Source organism: Lynx canadensis, chromosome E1, assembly GCF_007474595.2.
Source record: "Lynx canadensis isolate LIC74 chromosome E1, mLynCan4.pri.v2, whole genome shotgun sequence".
Lineage (NCBI taxonomy): Eukaryota > Metazoa > Chordata > Mammalia > Carnivora > Felidae > Lynx > Lynx canadensis.
The window spans coordinates 23,731,670-23,749,409 of NC_044316.2; the positions used below are offsets into that span (position 1 = coordinate 23,731,670).

Below are 17,740 nucleotides of genomic sequence, written 5' to 3' on the forward strand. Positions count from 1 at the left end.
TAGCATAATGAACCCTCCAATACCAATCACCAACTTGAAGGCTCTTCTAACCTGAAATAAGTTTCAGTGGATACTGACATCTCAATCCAGCTTCTAACAATTACCATATTCTTGGAAAATAGAGAATTTATATTATCCAGAGTTTATATCAAACAGCATCTCTCATGGTCTTTTAGAGATTATAGAGAAATGACTTTAGCAATCAGATCAGATATATGTTGGGGGAAAAACTGGTATGCAAATCATTGCTTGAGGCAGACACATACATGTATGTTTTTATATCAAGGACCTGATTACTCTCTTCCACCATTTACTTTCTCCACATAAATTTTAATGAAGTCACACTCTTAAAGGAGGAGCTATGTGACCATACAAATTAAGAGAGAACTTCACTCTTGTAAGATGACACAAATTCCTTGGGCAGGGATTTTGTCTTCTTAGTCTTTAAAAACCTATCACCTGGTATAATAAATGTTAATTGAATGAAGTTCATAATTGCATAAAAGTGATACATATGAACTGTCAGAGTGCAAACAGATACACCGGACCTTTCCTAAACAGATATATTCTGAAAAGGAAATTTTCAAATGGATTTTCAACATCAAAACGCAGTTTAATATGCTGAAAACAAAAATCAAACCCGGAGTACAAATTCTTGGATTTCAATGTCCTAACTCACTAGGTGGGGTGATCCTTATACTAGTCATATACTTGCTTTAGGCTCCAGTTTGTAAAAAGACAGTTTGGCCTTGATGTTCTTCAAAGATGCTATCTAACTTTAAACCAATTATGTTCTATCCTAGATCCCCAATACACAAAAATTTTAAAAGATGCTTATTAACTTCTTTCTATGCTAGATCGTTTCCCCTAAAATTTACCTTAAAGGAGCTTTACATTGCAGGTGATTTAATATGAAGACATCATAACCTACTTTAGGGAAGTAGTGTTCCCTGTTTCTTGAGAAGTACCAAATTCTTCACTTGGGGCCACTAAAATACTGCTGGAGTCCTATGTTTGATTTACACTCAGCTGGCTGACTTTGTGCTTATTAGTACAGAAAAGGCAATTTTGGCCACATATTTGCCTAGTAAATTCCCAAGATACCACCTGTGTTTGAAAAAGTTTCTTCAACAGTTCTAAGCCAATTCTTATCTCTTTCCTAGCTGGCTCCATAAAATGTACTGTTTCAGGTTTTGTTCTGAGGTTTTGCCTTTGTTAAACGAGGTAGTATTACTAAAGTCGTGCTCTGATGTTTTTCAAAGCAAGGAAACAGAAAGAAATGAGGGCCAGCCATGTAAACCTTCCCTTGACATTACTGTTGGATGAAATTTCTGGACCTTGCATTTAAAATGTGGCTTTGAGGGGTGCCTGGGTGGCTTAGTCGGTTGAGCGTCTGACTCTTGGTGTTGGCTTAGGTCATGATCTTGCAGTTTGTGGATTCGAACCCCACATCAGGCTCTGTGCTAACAGTGCAGAGCCTGCTTGGGATTCTCTCTCTCTCCCTCTCCCACTGCCCCTCCCATGCACGCTCTCTCAAAATAAATAAATAAACTTAAAAATAAAATAAAATAAAATAAAATAAAATAAAATAAAATGCGGCTTTTGGCCTCCTATTTCGTGCAGCTTCCACAATAACAAGCCCAGGCTAGCAGTCAAATGCCAATATTGATGCTGACTTTGGGTCTAAACACGGACAGATCAACAATGGCAGCAGAGATGTTAGAATGTATCTCAAATAAAATTCTTATACATGGTACACAAAATAATCTTGTAATTAGTAAAACTAGAGTTGAATTGGACACTGGTATTTGGTTTTTTTTTTTTTTTTTTTTTTAAACATCTATACTATGCCTCAAGAAACCTAGCTGATTAATTATCTGCTATATGTTTAGCCATGATATCAATTTTCAAGTTTATGTATTTCATATATAAGTCCGCTCTAAAATAATCATAAAGGTCTATGTGTAGTAAGTCTTATCAAATTTTTTAAGCTTATTTTTATCTATCTATTTAAGAAAAAAATGTTTAAAAATGTTTTTTAATGTTTTTTTATTTTTGAGAGAGAGAGAGAGAGACAGGGACAGAGCTCAAGAGGGGAAGGTCCAGAGAGAGAGGGAGACACAGAATCTGAAGTAGGCTCCAGGCTCCGAGCTGTCAGCACAGAGCCCGACGCGGGGCTCAGACTCACGAACCGCAAGATCATGACCTGAGCCGAAGTCGGACGCTTAACTGACTGAGCCACCCAGCTGCCCCCCCAAAATTTTTTAATGTTTATTTATTTTTGAGAGAGAGAGACACAGAGTGCGAGTAGGGGAGGGGCAGAGAGAGAGGGAGGCACTGAATCTGAGGCAGGCTCCAGACTCTGCCCCCTACACAGGGCTCGAACTCACAAACCACAAGATCATGACCTGAGCCAAAGTCAGAGGCTCAACTGACTGAGCCACCCATGCGCCCCTATTTTTATTTATTTTGAGAGAGAGATAGAGAGCAAGTGGAGGAAGGGCAGAGAGAGACAGAGAGAGAGAGAGAGAGAGAGAGAGAGAGAGAGAGAGAGAGAATCCCAAGCAGGCTCTGAGCTGTCAGTGCAGAGCCTGACCTGGGGCTGGAACTTATGAACTATGAGATCATGACCTGAGCCGAAGTCAGACACTTAACCGACTAAACCACCCAGGGGCCCCTAAATTTTTTAAAAATGTTTTATTTATTTTTTTGTGTGTGTGTGTGAGAGTGAGAGAGAGAGAGAGAGAGAGAGAGAGAGAGAGAGAGAGAGAGATGGAGCACAAGCGGGGCAGGGGCAGAGAGAGAGGGAGACACAGAACCCGAAGCAGGCTCCAGGCAAACCATGAGATCATGACTTGAGCCAAATTTGGATGCTTAGCCCCAGGTGCCCCAAATTTTATCAAATTTTCAAGAAACATAACTCATGTTTCAAGTAAGAGTAACATCTAAAAGTAAAATTAAAAATGAAATACTGCTCTGAACAAAGGTATCTGTTTTTTGACAACTAATTAAAAGGAACAGGTTCAAATTAAACTTTGAAGTATATTATTAACCATCAACTGAACCACTGGAAAGATACATGCCAACAGTAAGAATATTGTATTGCCATTAACCATAGGAATGGCTTGAGACATCTTACTCACACTAAGATCTAAATGTATGCAATTAAAGCCACCATATCAACTGTCCATATTAATCACTCACCAATTTAATTAAGGTAAACCATCTTGCCAGAAAGCTTGCCTCTTCACTCTTTCTTAACATTATCGACTTTTATAGTTCAACGAATTAGTAATTACTTGCTTATGCCACTATCAAATGTGTTGGATACAGAAGTCCAGCATGTGGCAAGGTCAGTTATAGACATGTCCTGATGGCATGTGAAAGGAGAAATTTAACCCATTAAAGTGGTCGTCGAAAGAGCAAAACCTATTATGCCTTTCTCTAGACACTCCTGGTTAAATTCAAAGTGACAGGACAAACCAGATCAAAACCAAACAGAGTCAGAAGCAACATACAAAATCCTAATGTACCCTTAGAAATCCAGGAATCGATTTGTCAATATCTAAGCTCAATTAGCCCTTTCAGAACAAAATACCTCATGAAGTGACAAGAAACTAGTTTGAGGTCTGGGATATGAAAAGAATAAAAGCAGTCACTTTATATAGCTTATTGTTAAGTGCAGTCATATCTCAACCTGGAGATATTGTGGGGATTAAATAAAGATGTATGTCAAGTACCTATCTACTAAGCCAAGGAGATGGCACATAACCAATGTTCAGTAAATGTTAGCCCTTCCTCAAATCGTTAAAGGATGCAGACTTATCAAGTCAAAGATCAACTGATGGTTTAAAAAAGCAAATGAAAGCAAAGGAAAACCTTACATGGTGATATAGACAACGTATCTTCTAGAACTCAGCACACAGGATAATGAAAATGAAAAACAGACACTGAAAACATTTCTCAATGGCTCATCCTCTGTGGTCATTTACAACCATCCTGTTTTGTGAAATTGTCTTTAGGGATGAGCTTTGATAAGAAATAGGCCAAGTGCAAACTAATTCCACTTGAGAGGGAAACTGCAATGCCTACAGCAGGTGAACAGTTTCTCTCATGAAATCTTTCCACTGGGTATACTTCAAGCTTTTAGCAATTCCAGTTTCCAGACAAACCAGTAACACAACTATAAAGCTAATTTTTTCATCAGAATTGTTAAGTAACAGGAGTTCAATAAATCATTTGCCTTCTAAGAAGAAAAAAAATGACTTTCCAACACAAATAATATTTCTTCTGGTTATAAGAAAATGATGTTTATTTACAAACCAAAAGGTATAATACTATAGTGAAGTCTTTTTATGGCTCAAGAATGAAATATTTAAGGGGCGCCTGGGTGGCACAGTCGGTTAAGCGTCCGACTTCAGCCAGGTCACGATCTCGCGGTCCGTGAGTTCGAGCCCCGCGTCAGGATCTGGGCTGATGGCTCGGAGCCTGGAGCCTGTTTCCGATTCTGTGTCTCCCTCTCTCTCTGCCCCTCCCCCGTTCATGCTCTGTCTCTCTCTGTCCCAAAAATAAATAAACGTTGAAAAAAAAATTAAAAAAAAAAAAAAGAATGAAATATTTAAGAAATAAAGGTACAGAAAGAACATGACTCGGTCTCAAAAATCTTGAGATCAAGCATTCATGTCACCATTTACTATACAGCTTCAGGGAAGTTACTTAACTTCTCAGGGATGCAGTTTCTTTTAAAGTTCTTTCAGCTCAAAAATGATATGATTACTTATAATATCTGATACTCTTCAGTGTCTGAGTACGTATACACATACACATGTCGCTTTATTAAATAATACAGATATATTTTCAAAGTTGTAGTAATTAAAGGCCCATTATGAAACAAAGGGAGAGAGAGAATGAATGAATGAATGTGTGTGTGTGTGTGTGTGTGTGTATGTTGGGTATTCTGACCCTGAATATCATTCTCAGTAGTTAGGGCATTTACACAGCCTGAATTAACCAAGTAAGCCTTTAAACCCTTACAATGAAACATTAAAATTCAATGTGGCTATAATCTCTTCCTTACAAAACACGGACCCAAAGAGTCTGGCTTCAAGTATGGTTAAAAGAAAAAAAAAAAAAAGGCGAAGTGTATTATATTCACCACCCAGCTCTTCCATATGACCACATTAAAAAAAAACACAAATGAAAACTCACAGGCCCATTGTAATACATTGTGCCACTTCTGAATGCAACACTTAGCTCAGGCTTACTACCCTGACAAATAAAGGAAAGCACTTTATGAAGCCAATTTAATTGGGAGGTGACAGAAAACATACAGCCATTTTCTTCAGCCTTATCATTGAATTGGCTTCAGCTCCAATCTCGGGCAAATCCCACTCAACAGAAGAAATTAACCAGGTCAGCAGAACAGGTGCTGTGCTGTGTCTGTCAAGGGCCTGGCATCACCACAATTACTTGCACACAATGAAGCAGTAATCTTCACAGATCATCTCTCCCAAGAAGTATATTGGGGAGGGAGAGGAAAACTGAAGGGAGGCGGGGGGAAAGTGGGAAGAATAAGAGGAATAGGAGGCAAAGAGAAAAGGCAAGAAGAGAAAATGAATGTGCAGCTGCCTTGCGGCTCAGCAGATGTCGGGATGTGATGTACGAGGCTAGGATAAGCTGTCGGAGCCCGCTGCCAAAGAGTGGTAAGTGATTAAAGCCTGCACAGTTCTAAGCACCATATTTAGAATCTGCGGGGTTTCAGGACTTGCACCCATTCCTTGCTGTGCTGCCAGATGTTGGCAACTGGTCCAGTTCCTACTGACTGTGCATGGATGGCAGCAGTTGGTGCAGCAGCAAAGCAATCTGGAATGCTTCCGGAGATGCTGTACATTAACAAGTGTCACCCATCATTCACCTTTACAGAAGGCTGAAACAACTCCAATTTGCTGCCACTTCCCTCTTGGGAAACGGCCAAGATAAAGTTGCGCCTGGCAGCCCCATTTGTTTCACTCAGGTGTTTCAGCTGCCTTGCTGACCTCTATTAGTTTAAGTTTTAATTTAGATTAACCCCAGCACCCCAATTAACCAGCAAGGGGAAAAGCTAAGATGTGACTAGTCATAACTCTGAAATCAGAATTTATCGAAGGTAAAATTATTAATTGGGATGAAGGGCCAATCAAGTAATGCTATTTCTTTTTAAACAGACCTCTAGGAAAAAAAAAAAAAATCAGACCAAGGATTGCCAGTGGAAGCAACTTCTTTCTCCCCAGTAATTTCAGTTTATTTTATTAAGCCTATTTAATTTATGATGCACTTTCCATCGAGCAATGTACACTTCAATTAATGAAGACTGGAGCATTTTTGATTGTCTCCCATGATCTCACACAGTTATACAGCATTAATATCCCATATCAGGTAATTCCTTATAGACAATCCAGAACAAAATAGAGTTCCCTACTCTTCTGACAAATGGATATAATAAGAGAAGAAAAGGAAAAAAGAATCAGGACCTCTGACTAGGAACACCTGAGGCCACACCAATCCTCTTTCTTACACCCTCTCATCATTACTTTTAAGGCTCACTTACGGCAATAATTTCATTGAACACTCCAGAGTGAATAGAAAGATTATTAGAGAGTCTCTTTCTCTTCTAATGGCAAAGACTCAGAGGTATCCCCTATATAGAATCACCTGTTCTATTGGCCCTGTAGTGTAATTTTCCCAAATTTTTTCCTTCATATTCCCAATACATAATACATCATGGCTAAACCTTCAACAAGCAGTTGAAATTCCTTGGCAAAGTTAATACACTAAAAATTCAGCAGAGAAAAAAAGGGTATCTCGATAAATAATGGCTCAACAAAAGCTGGTGCATCACTGCTGAATAGCCTCCTTGATTCCCAGAGCTAGAAAGGGTACATCCTAAAGCAGATTTCATTAAGTATAACTTACCCGGAGACCCAGGATTACAGGAAAATATTTTAGTTCTTTAGAATAGCCCAAACTACATTCAGAGTCACCAGCATCATTAAAAAGAGCAGCATGCCAGCAGACAATAATATCAAGGGAAACAACTGAGGGACATTTGCAAAGAGGGATCAACAGCTGGGCCATATTTCGACTTCTACCAATTCTTTCTGTCTTCAAAACATTACACTGTAATTATAATCAATGGTAGCAGACAATCTCAATACATATTTAACTGATTTGAAGAGGCACCCCCCCCCCCACACACACACACAAAACACAAGAGACTTAATAGGTAATAGAACCAGAAATTCAATTCAAGAACTCTGGGATCCCAGCCCTTTAGCTCCATATCCCAATCTAACAGTAATAGTACAAGAAACCAAATAACTAGCAAAAAGTCCTCTATTACATTAATATTCTCAAAAATGTCTGAGAAAGAATGAACCACCTGACTCGAAGAAGTTCAGCTGTTTTACACATAATTTATACTCTGCAGCAACTAACAAAGTAGTTGTAGTTGTTTTCATTTCAAAAGGAAAAATACAAGACAGGAAAGGAAAAACAGATTCAGAACTACACAGTAAGTCAATTCTGAAGACAGCACTTCTAACTCCCTGACTCTATCTATCCTCCTTCCAAAGTAGACCAGAGAATTCTATGAGCTGTTTTAAAATGCTAACACCTGATCTGTAACAAAAGAAAAAAGTATGAAAATTATACCTGGTGGTAAAAGTCATCGTCATCAAAGATTTCTCCATCCAAGTCCTTCAGGTGGGCATTGGCAGGGGCTTGAGGAAGGATCTCCTGAATCAAGGAGAAAAGAGGAAGGAGTGAATCCAAAAAGGTTATTGAAGTAATGTAGCTACTACATATAATGTGTATGACAGTCAAAGCACTTTTCCTTAAGATATAAAGAACTCTTAAAGAACAAAAACATTCCAATAAAAAAGCAGACAAAAACATTAATAGGCACTTGACAGAAAAAGAACCATAAACGATCAATAATCATATAAAAATGTTTAACCTCATTCTAATTAAATACATGAAAATTAAAATAAGAAGACACCATTTTTCACTTCTAAAACTGGCAACAATCAGTGCCAGAAAACCCAGCTCGTGGAAATGGGAACTAATACAACCTTTCTGGAGGGAATCAGTAACACGTGTCAGGATTTAAAATGTGGGGGCGCCTGGGTTAAGCTAAGCGTACAACTTCGGTTCAGGTCATGATCTCGCAGTTTGTGGGTTTGAACCCCACGTTGGGGTCTGTGCTGACAGTGTGGAGCCTGCTTGGGATTCTCTCTCTCTCTCTCTCTCTCTCTCTCTGGCCCTCCCCCACTCATGCTTTCTCTCCCTAAATAAATAAACTTTTAAAAAAACGTGTACTCTCTTTGATTTGCTATTTCCACTTTGAGAAATCTATCCATATGTCCACACAAATACACATATTATAAATGCTCATGAATGTTTCCAATAGCACTGTTTCTAAAGCTGGAGACAACAAAAATATCCACTGTTTAAATAAATTATAGTACACACCCATAAGAGGGAATGTTCAGTAGCCATTAGGAAAAATGAAATTGATCTCTATATAATCGATCTCTAGGAAAATTTAAATTTAAAAATTGTAAGATTTTACATATAGTTTATAATATTTTATATATTTATAAACACACATATCCATTCCATTTAATTAAAAATATGTAACCATATTTCTATACAGATATATGTGTTATATGTGTATATAGTTATATGAATAGAAAAAGCTTGTTATAACTGTGAACACTGGTTCAATCTAAGAAGTGGAATTTTACTTTTCATTTTAAATTCTTTTGAATTTTGAAAAAAATTATTAAGTATATGTTTCTATAAATAAAAGTTTCCTTTAAACAAAAGAATTTGTTCTAATTTTGGATCCTTTTCTGTAGTATCTACATGTCCAATATAAAGCCTAAAGTACACACTCACTTCAATACTGACATTTCCAAAGAAGTAGCTTTAAAACTGAATTATAAAAACTGGATTATGAATGCTTCCATTACCAGACTCCTATCAAACTCAAAAATAAGAGAAGACTACACAGAAGTTAACAATAGCTCCATTTTAAAAGAATTTTGTCCTTCCATATACTCTTACTTTGTCAACAATCTAGTAAAGTAGTGCTTTTTCCCTTTCTTTCACTAACTTCTTATACCAAGAATGACATCTACAAGCAGATGATCAGATTTTTCAGCTAATTAGCCTCATAGAAACTACTCACAGTAATCACCCAGCATCACAGAGCTCTTACCGGTTGTCCTGGCAAACTCTCCGGGACAGGCTGCGCTGATGGTTCAGGTTTGCCAAGAACTCGGTAGATGGAGCGCTTGGTCTGTGTCCTTCGAAGTAATCTTTCCTTGTCCATCAGAATATGATCGATCTGAGTCAAGATTGAGCGTTCAAAGGCACCAAAACCCTGCAACATTAACCAGTATCAGATAATGCAGAAAGTGTGTGCTGAAGGCAGCTACATTGGTTCTCTTTCTGTGTCAGCAGAGAAACAGACGATCCTCCTCTCAGGAGGGACTTTGTATAACAGACCGAGTTTCTGAATGGCTGTAACTGTTCTCAGGAAAAAAAAAAAAAAAAATTAGTCTTAAGCAGGTTGTATTACTTTCCTATACCCAGACAGTAACTTCTGCATCTTTCATAACTGTTTAAAAATCTACTTCTTTAAGTAGTTTGTGTTCCCAAACATCTGAACACTTATGAGGCCATAATTTCTAGAATAAAATATTCTTTCTAATAAAGTTAAAATCCCAGGTCTGAATAGTATAAACCCCAATGGTGGGAGTTCAGTAAATTTTCTACAGTAATGACCGATTACTATTACATCATGACATTATAGTGAGCTACATAAATATAAGATGCATGAGCTGTAGTTCCAATTTCTTAAAACTGCTTCAGGTGGCCACAACCTCTGTTACACACATGTACTTACATGCGCGCGCACACACACACACACACACACACACACACACACACACACACACCTTCCCCAGCTTTCCAGAAGCCAGCTTGGTTTTATCATGCCATTTCTGAAGTGTGCGGTTCCTATAGACTGTGAAGTCGGCAAAACGCTTAGCCATGAAGCTGGGATAGTCCTCCATTTCTAGCTTCCTCTTTGGTGGGGCCTTTCTCTGCTTCTTCTTCTCTTCTACTAGCTCTTCATCTTCACTGGAAATCTCTTCCTCACTAGAAAACCAATAATAAGAACACTAAGTCCAATGAAAACAAACATTACCCAAATAAAAAGCTAAGCTCACATGATGTCGAGTATTTAGGCCTTCCCTATTCTGTCCACATTTTCAATAACATCATAGATGTGAGGATGGCTTTTTCTGTTTGAAAAGAATGTTCATGAGGTCAATCAAAAACTCATGTAACTTTTCAAATAAATATAAAAACTACTGGCTTAGAAATATTTTTTTTTAAAGGTAAGCAAACCGTAAAAATAAATGAGGTTGTAAAAACATTATTAGAAATGCATATGAACCAGACCTCTACTGTTACAAGATGGGTCTTTAAAAATTAAACACATAATCATACTTTTATGACCTTAATCCCCAAATCAATAAGGGCAATGTGTCTCCCTGTAACGAATTGTTCAGGAAAGCTGAATAATAGTAGTCTAATCACAGGAAGAGAGCCAAATGTGAAGAAAACTCAAAGGGGTAGGCAGCAGAACGGAAAGTATGTTGCAATAAATGCAACTTCCATGAGAAAGTAATACAACCTCCACCTATCAAGCCAATTGCCCTCAATGGACTACTGACCCCAACACATAGTAAGTGCTCAATAAATGTGAGTTTACTTATTATCCCTGCAACTAACTCAGTGGAAAAGAATGGAGCAAAAGATAAGCCCAGGGGAAAAAAAAGCAAGCAGGTACCATACACAGCAAGTTCAAACAATGGGTGGTACAGGGGGGTGTGGGGAAATCCTTCATCAAATGTGACAATTTCAGAAAACAGGTTTACTCTGCTCTTTTCTGAAAAATTTCTACCCTTCAAAATAACTACTTCTTCCCTCACTGAAAAGGAAATGGTTTTGACCAGCAATTCCATGGTATTGGCACAAAGGGCTTCATAAACATTAATTAAGAATATTGGGGTGCCTGGGTGGCTCAGCTGCCTGAGCGTCCGACTTCAGCTCAGGTTATGATCTCATGGTTTGTGGGTTTGAGCCCGGCGTTGGGCTCTGTGCTCACAGCTCGGAGCCTGGAGCCTGCTTCGGATTCTGTATCTCCCTCTCTCTCTGCCCCTCTCCCACTTGTGCTCTGTCTCTCAAAAATAAATAAACATTAAAAAAAAAAAAAAGAATATTAACAATGTGCTTTCATCTCCCAATTTAAACAGATCTAAAGAGAAGGCAAGCGTTTTGCAGATGCCCACAAAGGGGAGCAAGTCCAAGTAAATATAAAAATGAAAAACCCTATTCCCAATTTATGTGCTATCCTGGCCACCAGTTAAATATAAGAGGCTCTTTCTGTTTTACTAACAGTAAGTCTAACAGCTGTCTGCAGAGGATTTGGCTTTTTCATAAATGATGGGAAACTATTCAGATTAAAATAAGCAACTCCATAGCTCCATTCTTTCCTTACCTTTCTGCTTTGGCTTTTGTCCCATCTACTAGATATCTAGTGTCTGGGTACTGGAAAAGTAACTCTTCCTGAAGATCTACCAATGACCTCAACAATGCTTTAAGGGCCTTGTGACCTGGGAAATAGAGCACAGAGAAGGAACAATTTATTATCTACAATTCTCCAAAATAGGCAACGACTAGAACTCATGACTCCTGAGCAGTTCTGGCCAGGATGGGGGGCAGGCACAGGGTACCCACAGACTAAGAATTCTCTGAAATACCAAATTCCTGAAAGGAGATAATAACAGTGCCTAACTCACAGGCTTGTTGTGAGGAACAAGCGAGGTAACATACATAAGGTGTGTAGGGAAGGGTCTGCAATAAATTGTGGGTTCTTAAATTTAGTCAGATTGACAAATTCCTTCCCTGTCATCATAACCAGTCATTTTCCCCTATGGTGTTAGTTTCTACAAGCCACCAACCTCCTGGATTATCCCTCTATCAATCAATTCCTTAAGCAATTCCTTCTCTCCCAAACAGCACAACTTTGTCCTGGGATCCCTACCTCCACCACTGTCACCGCCACCACCACCCTCCTACAGGAGATCTCATTTGCCTATGGTCTGAGGTGCCAAATTATTCACTCAATCTCTCATACATATTCTTTCATTTTTTAATTTCTTTAATGTTTATTTATTTTTGAGAGACAGAGAAACAGAGTGCGAGCAGGGGAAGGTCAAAGAGAGGGAGAGGGAGACACAGAATCTGAAGCAGGCTCCAGGCTCTGAGCTGTCAGCACAGAGCCCGATGCGGGGCTCGAACCCACGAACTGTGAGATCGTGACCTGAGACGAAGTCAGATGCTCAATCAACTGAGCCACCCACCCAGGTGCCCCTCTCTCGCACATGAAAAGTTCTTGTTCACATATGAAAACCCAAGCTAATGACTTACTGTTTGCAGTACTGAATTCTGTATTAAAATTTTTCACATCTAGAACATGTTCTTACCTGGTTCTTCTCGTAGCCGACAGGATGCGTTTGTAATAAAGCTGGTCAGGATTAAGTACACAGTCTATGGCTAAGAACTTTCAGAATAAAAACTGGCCCTCTGAGAACTGAACTCTTACCTTCTTTGTCAGCCTAAGCCTACTAAAGGGGCTAACTAGACACTGATAATCACTATTTATGCATTGATAGCACTCAGACGTCTCTCCTATTATCGAGCTTCCACACTTCCAGCAACTGCAAGAAAATCTTTGCATGGATGCTCCATCAGTCCTCCAAATATACCACATCAGAAACAGAACTTTTCTCTTCCTACCTAATACTTCTCCCTTGTCTGATTTTCTCTTGTGTATAATGTGTTTTCATAGATCACTGACATTTTGGTGCCCTTATTCTATAGATTTAATCCATTGCTAAATCGTGTGATTTTCCATTCTTATTATTACTAATAGCTGTCCATTCATCTCTGGCCATGCTTCTATCACTCCTTCCCCCTTTCCCTTAAATAACCGTAACCTCACAAGCATCCCTACTTTCATTTAGCAACGCCTACATTCATTTTTATTTTACATTCGATAGGGACTTCAGCCCACACAAACTTCAGTTAGCGTTAATCACAGTTTTTAATGTCTTTTCTAGAAAAGGCTACATCTTGAGACAGAGCCCATATTTTCCAAAGTGAAACCACAAACTTATTTCACATTTGCAAAGTAGTTTTTAAAACTCCCAAGACCTAACCTTGAAAATCTTATGTTAAGTAAAATAAGCCAGTTGCAAAAGCACAAGTACTGTGTGATGCCACTTACACGAGGGACCTAGAATAGTCAAATTCATTGAAGAAAACTGAATGCTGGTTGCCAGGGGTGCAGGGGAGAGGGGAATAGATAAGAGTTTCTGACTGAGATGAGAAAGTTCCGGAGATGGATGGTGGTGATGCTGGACAACCGTGTGAATGGACTTTGATACTGAACAATACATTTATAAATGGTTAAACTGGGAAATTTATGTCATGTACATTTTACCATAACTGAAAAAGAAAACACTTTCAAGTGATCCCAAGACCAGAGGATAATAAATGATTCTATCATCCCCGTTCATCTTTGTATAGAAAAAAATCATCTATAATCCTTCAATCTTGAGCTTAGTCAAAAAAGAACAAGAAAAACAACGAAATATTATTCAGCCCTTAAAAAGATGGAAATTCTGACATTTGTTACAACACATGGATACACCCTGAGAACATTATGCTGAGTGAAATAAACCAGTCATATAAAGACAAGTACTATATCATTCCACTTCTATGAGGTACCTAGGGTAGTCAAATCCATAGAGACAGAAAGTAGAATGGGGGTTACCGGGGGTTGGGGGAAAGGGGAATGCAGACTTTAATGGGTATACAGTTTTAGGTTTATGAGATGGAAAAAGTTCTGGAGATTGGTGACACAACAATGTGAATGTACTTAACACTACTGAGCACTATTGTACACTCAGAAATGGTCAGGATAAATTGCTGAATCACTATGCTGTACACCTGAAACTAATATAACACTATATGTTAATTATACTAGAATTAAAATTAGAAATAAATTTAAAAATTAAAAAAATGGTCACGATAAATTTTATGTTAGGTAAATTTTAGGATATGTGTTTTTTACAATAAAAAATTTAAAAGAACAAGAAAAGCCAAGTGTCTGTCCCTGACTTCCTTGAGGTACCATGTGTCCATGATCTAAAATATGAAATCAAGAACCATGCAGGGAAGAAGCTGCAAAGCAGAGTTTGTAATGTTTATAGCTGCTTGCCCCCAAGAGCAAGTCATAATTTGACTCTAACATGTAGCATAACCAAGAAGTGTGAAAACATCCAACGAAAAGACTACTACTTTTAAGGGCCACTTTCAAGTAGCTATACAAGCCTTTTTATTTTGTTCAAGTCAGTTTAAAAAAATCCATTGCAGATATATTAGACAGCATATCAATCCAACAAGAAAGCAGAGAGCCAATATCAGTAAATCAAAGTGTGCCTTTCTGTTAATACTCTCTCATATGTTCTCATTTTATACACCCCTTCACCCAGTCAGAAAGTAGCCCTGAAGTATTTAAGCTCCATTCAGGGATAGCACCACAATGCATCAAAGTGTCAAGAGACCTACAAGAGATGAAATCTGCAATTCTGTGCTTCTAACCACACACACACACACACACACACACACACACACACACACACACACACACACACACACACACACAAAGAGGAAGAGGAAGAGGAGGAGGAGGAGGAGGAGGAGGAGGAGGAGGAGGAGGAGGAGGAGGAGAGAAGAAGAAGAAGAAGAAGAAGAAGAAGAAGAAGAAGAAGAAGAAGGAAAAAAAAAGAAGAAATAAAGAAAAAGAAAAAAATGTTTATCAAAGTAAAGTCACCAGTGGCCAACACATGGACAGCTTCCTGTAAAGGGATATTGAAGAAAAGAAAAGAACCCAATTCTCATTTCTTTGCAATATTAGGGTTACATTTTCTTCTGGTAAGATTTTATGTAAAATCTGAAGAGACAACAGACAATCCTTTGCTGGATGCGGCAGGCCTCCTCATAGTCACAGTTGACAAGAGTGAGGAAAGACTTTCCCGGAGATTCAAATCCAACGGTGATTCTTCCCAGCCTAAAAAACAAACTAAACCAAACCCTACCCTCTTTTTGTCATTCATATCGGACTAAATTCTATTTGTTCAACCCTATGAAAAATAAAGAGAATGGAACCAATGGTTTCTAATTCACCTCTAATTTTTCCCTAATTACTGTCAGAGTTAGCAGTTAAAAAAGCAGCAAAGAAGCATATACTTTCTTCTCTCTCCCTTTTGGCACAGGGCCACAAAACAAATGGAGACTGTCAAGGATATATATGTTTATTTTGTCCTACATGGTCCACTTCCAGAGGCCTTTCCCTTAAGAGGAGATTAAGAAGGACATATGCCTCACCATATTATCAAGATACAACCTCAGCGTCTGGGCACTGGCTTTAGGAATGATTTTCTAAGTAGAGAATCAATGGAAAGAGTACTTTACTAAGGGTCGGGAGCCCTGTATGCTAACTGACAATGATTACTAACTAGTCATTTTATACTGAGTGGACCAATTTAATCTCTGAGTCTCAATTTTTTCATCTGTAAAATGTAGATAATCCTTTGCCTGTTTATCTCACAGAATTTAGGTGAAAAATAAGAAACATGTCTTTTACAGGTTAAGGCATTTTATACATTTTTAAATGCTGTGGACATAGAAAATGTATGACTATCAAAAAAAATCATCAGCTTTCACATGGTGAATATCTTTAAGTTCCACTTATGCTGCTCGACAGTGCTAGGACTGAACTGGTATTCAGATTCCTGTATTAAGTGTTCATTTACATGCTACCCATATGCAAGCATTCTATATATAAAATGTCACCAATCTAAAAACCATTTTCACCTAACAGCTTTATTTTTTTCCCTGATTCATCTTGGCTGTTCAACATAAACAAAACTGTAGGCAGAGAATAAGTTTGGACACAGGCACACAGTTCATTAATTAGATTATAAACCAATAACACAACTTCTGGCAAGGGGATTGGAGAGGGAATGGCGACAGTGAATTTATAACTAAAATAAAGCTTACTTTATCAGTTTTTAAATATCTATACAGTTATTTTTAAAATAAACATGAAAACATACAATTATTTATGTACAAGTATACATAACTCCCACATTCCTATTACCCCAGATAAATACTATGAACTAGGATGTATAGATTACAAGAGCATTTTTTTCTCCTTCAAAAGTAACTCTAGAACCAGAGCTAAACTACAGGTCAAAATGACACACGATATATTGGTCTGAGAACAATACTTTTCATTCAAATCCACACAAGCCTGCCACTTGCACTAGTCATCCCCGGCAATTAATCCCCCAAGAAAGACGTTTGATTAAATCTTTTCAAGCAAATCCTTTGCTTTGCTTTTGTTAGTTCACTTCTTGTCAACATCTATTAAAATATGCCTTTAATTCTCCCACAATCTTAAAAAACACCGATTCCACTGTCTTCAACTTTAATCAACTGTATGGCCGGCATTTTTCATTTCATAATAATGTGCTGCTTGGAATTCAAGAGGCAGGCTCGGCATCAATCATCTGGTAAGAATTTTTCCACTGCAATAAATATGCAAATGAGGAGAGCCAGTCAGTCGTATTTCAGGCCCGACTTGCTAGTGTTTTAAAAAAGACACAAATTTATTAATTGCCGGTGGCCAGAGGAATCCTATTACTTTGGGCATTGATTACAAAGCTGTGTGAGTGATTATTGTGCAACTCGCGGGCTACCCAGGCATGAGGAAAAATTATTAAAGCAAGGCAGAGATTATCAACTCAGAATAACAATAAGCCTTAACATTTAGGCCCTAACTTCTTCAACAAAGAATTACGTGAAGGCTCCACTGTATCATAATTCCGAACTCTGTCAGTATTACTGTTTGGGCTTGTTCTATATTCCCCAAGCAGAATGGCATCACCAGGAAGAAAGAGTACTGCAGGTTACAAATTCCTGCACACCAACCATATGGATGAGTTGCTATCATCTCCAATGTGTGTGCAACTAGAATTCTGATATATCCATGTATCCTGCACACGTGCGGGCGTGTGCATATATGTACTCCCAGATTTGGGTAAATAGATGTGTCATCATGAGGAATATGGTTTTTACTGGAATAGTATAAGGAGTTCTGTCTCTGCTGGTTGGTTGGTTCTGTGGACCAAAAGTACAATTTTTTTTTTTAATGGTCCAAAATACCCACCAGGATAACTTTTCAAAGCAGAGCATGGGGACTTATATTCTAAAAGCATGATGGCTAAGCCAAAGGCAGCCCTGAGTTTTCATACCTCAGGGGGCACCATAGTGGAAGGCGTGCAGTCTATGGAGGAGTCTATGGAGGAAACGGTTTGATAGGCTAATTCTGAATGCAAAGTGTTTTTGTGAGAAACATTCAACCCAAGACATATTAAATCAAGTAAGAAAGAGGACTCAGTGGACAAAACTTATTTTTTTCTCTTAAGAGAATGATGTGGGGAATTGGGGGAGTAAGTGGAAGTTGAAATAAGGGAGAGAGGAAGAGACGTATGAT

At 38.3% G+C, this 17,740-nt stretch overlaps 1 protein-coding gene across 1 annotated transcript in view; it reads right to left on the reverse strand.

The window, feature by feature from the left end:
• AATF (apoptosis antagonizing transcription factor) overlaps positions 1–17,740 on the reverse strand; it is a 104,736-nt gene that overhangs the window by 54,932 nt on the left and 32,064 nt on the right. The window contains 4 exon segments of the mRNA XM_030295369.1: positions 7,690–7,773; positions 9,260–9,424; positions 10,002–10,203; positions 11,612–11,726. Of these exon segments, the coding sequence (XP_030151229.1) occupies positions 7,690–7,773; positions 9,260–9,424; positions 10,002–10,203; positions 11,612–11,726 (566 nt within the window).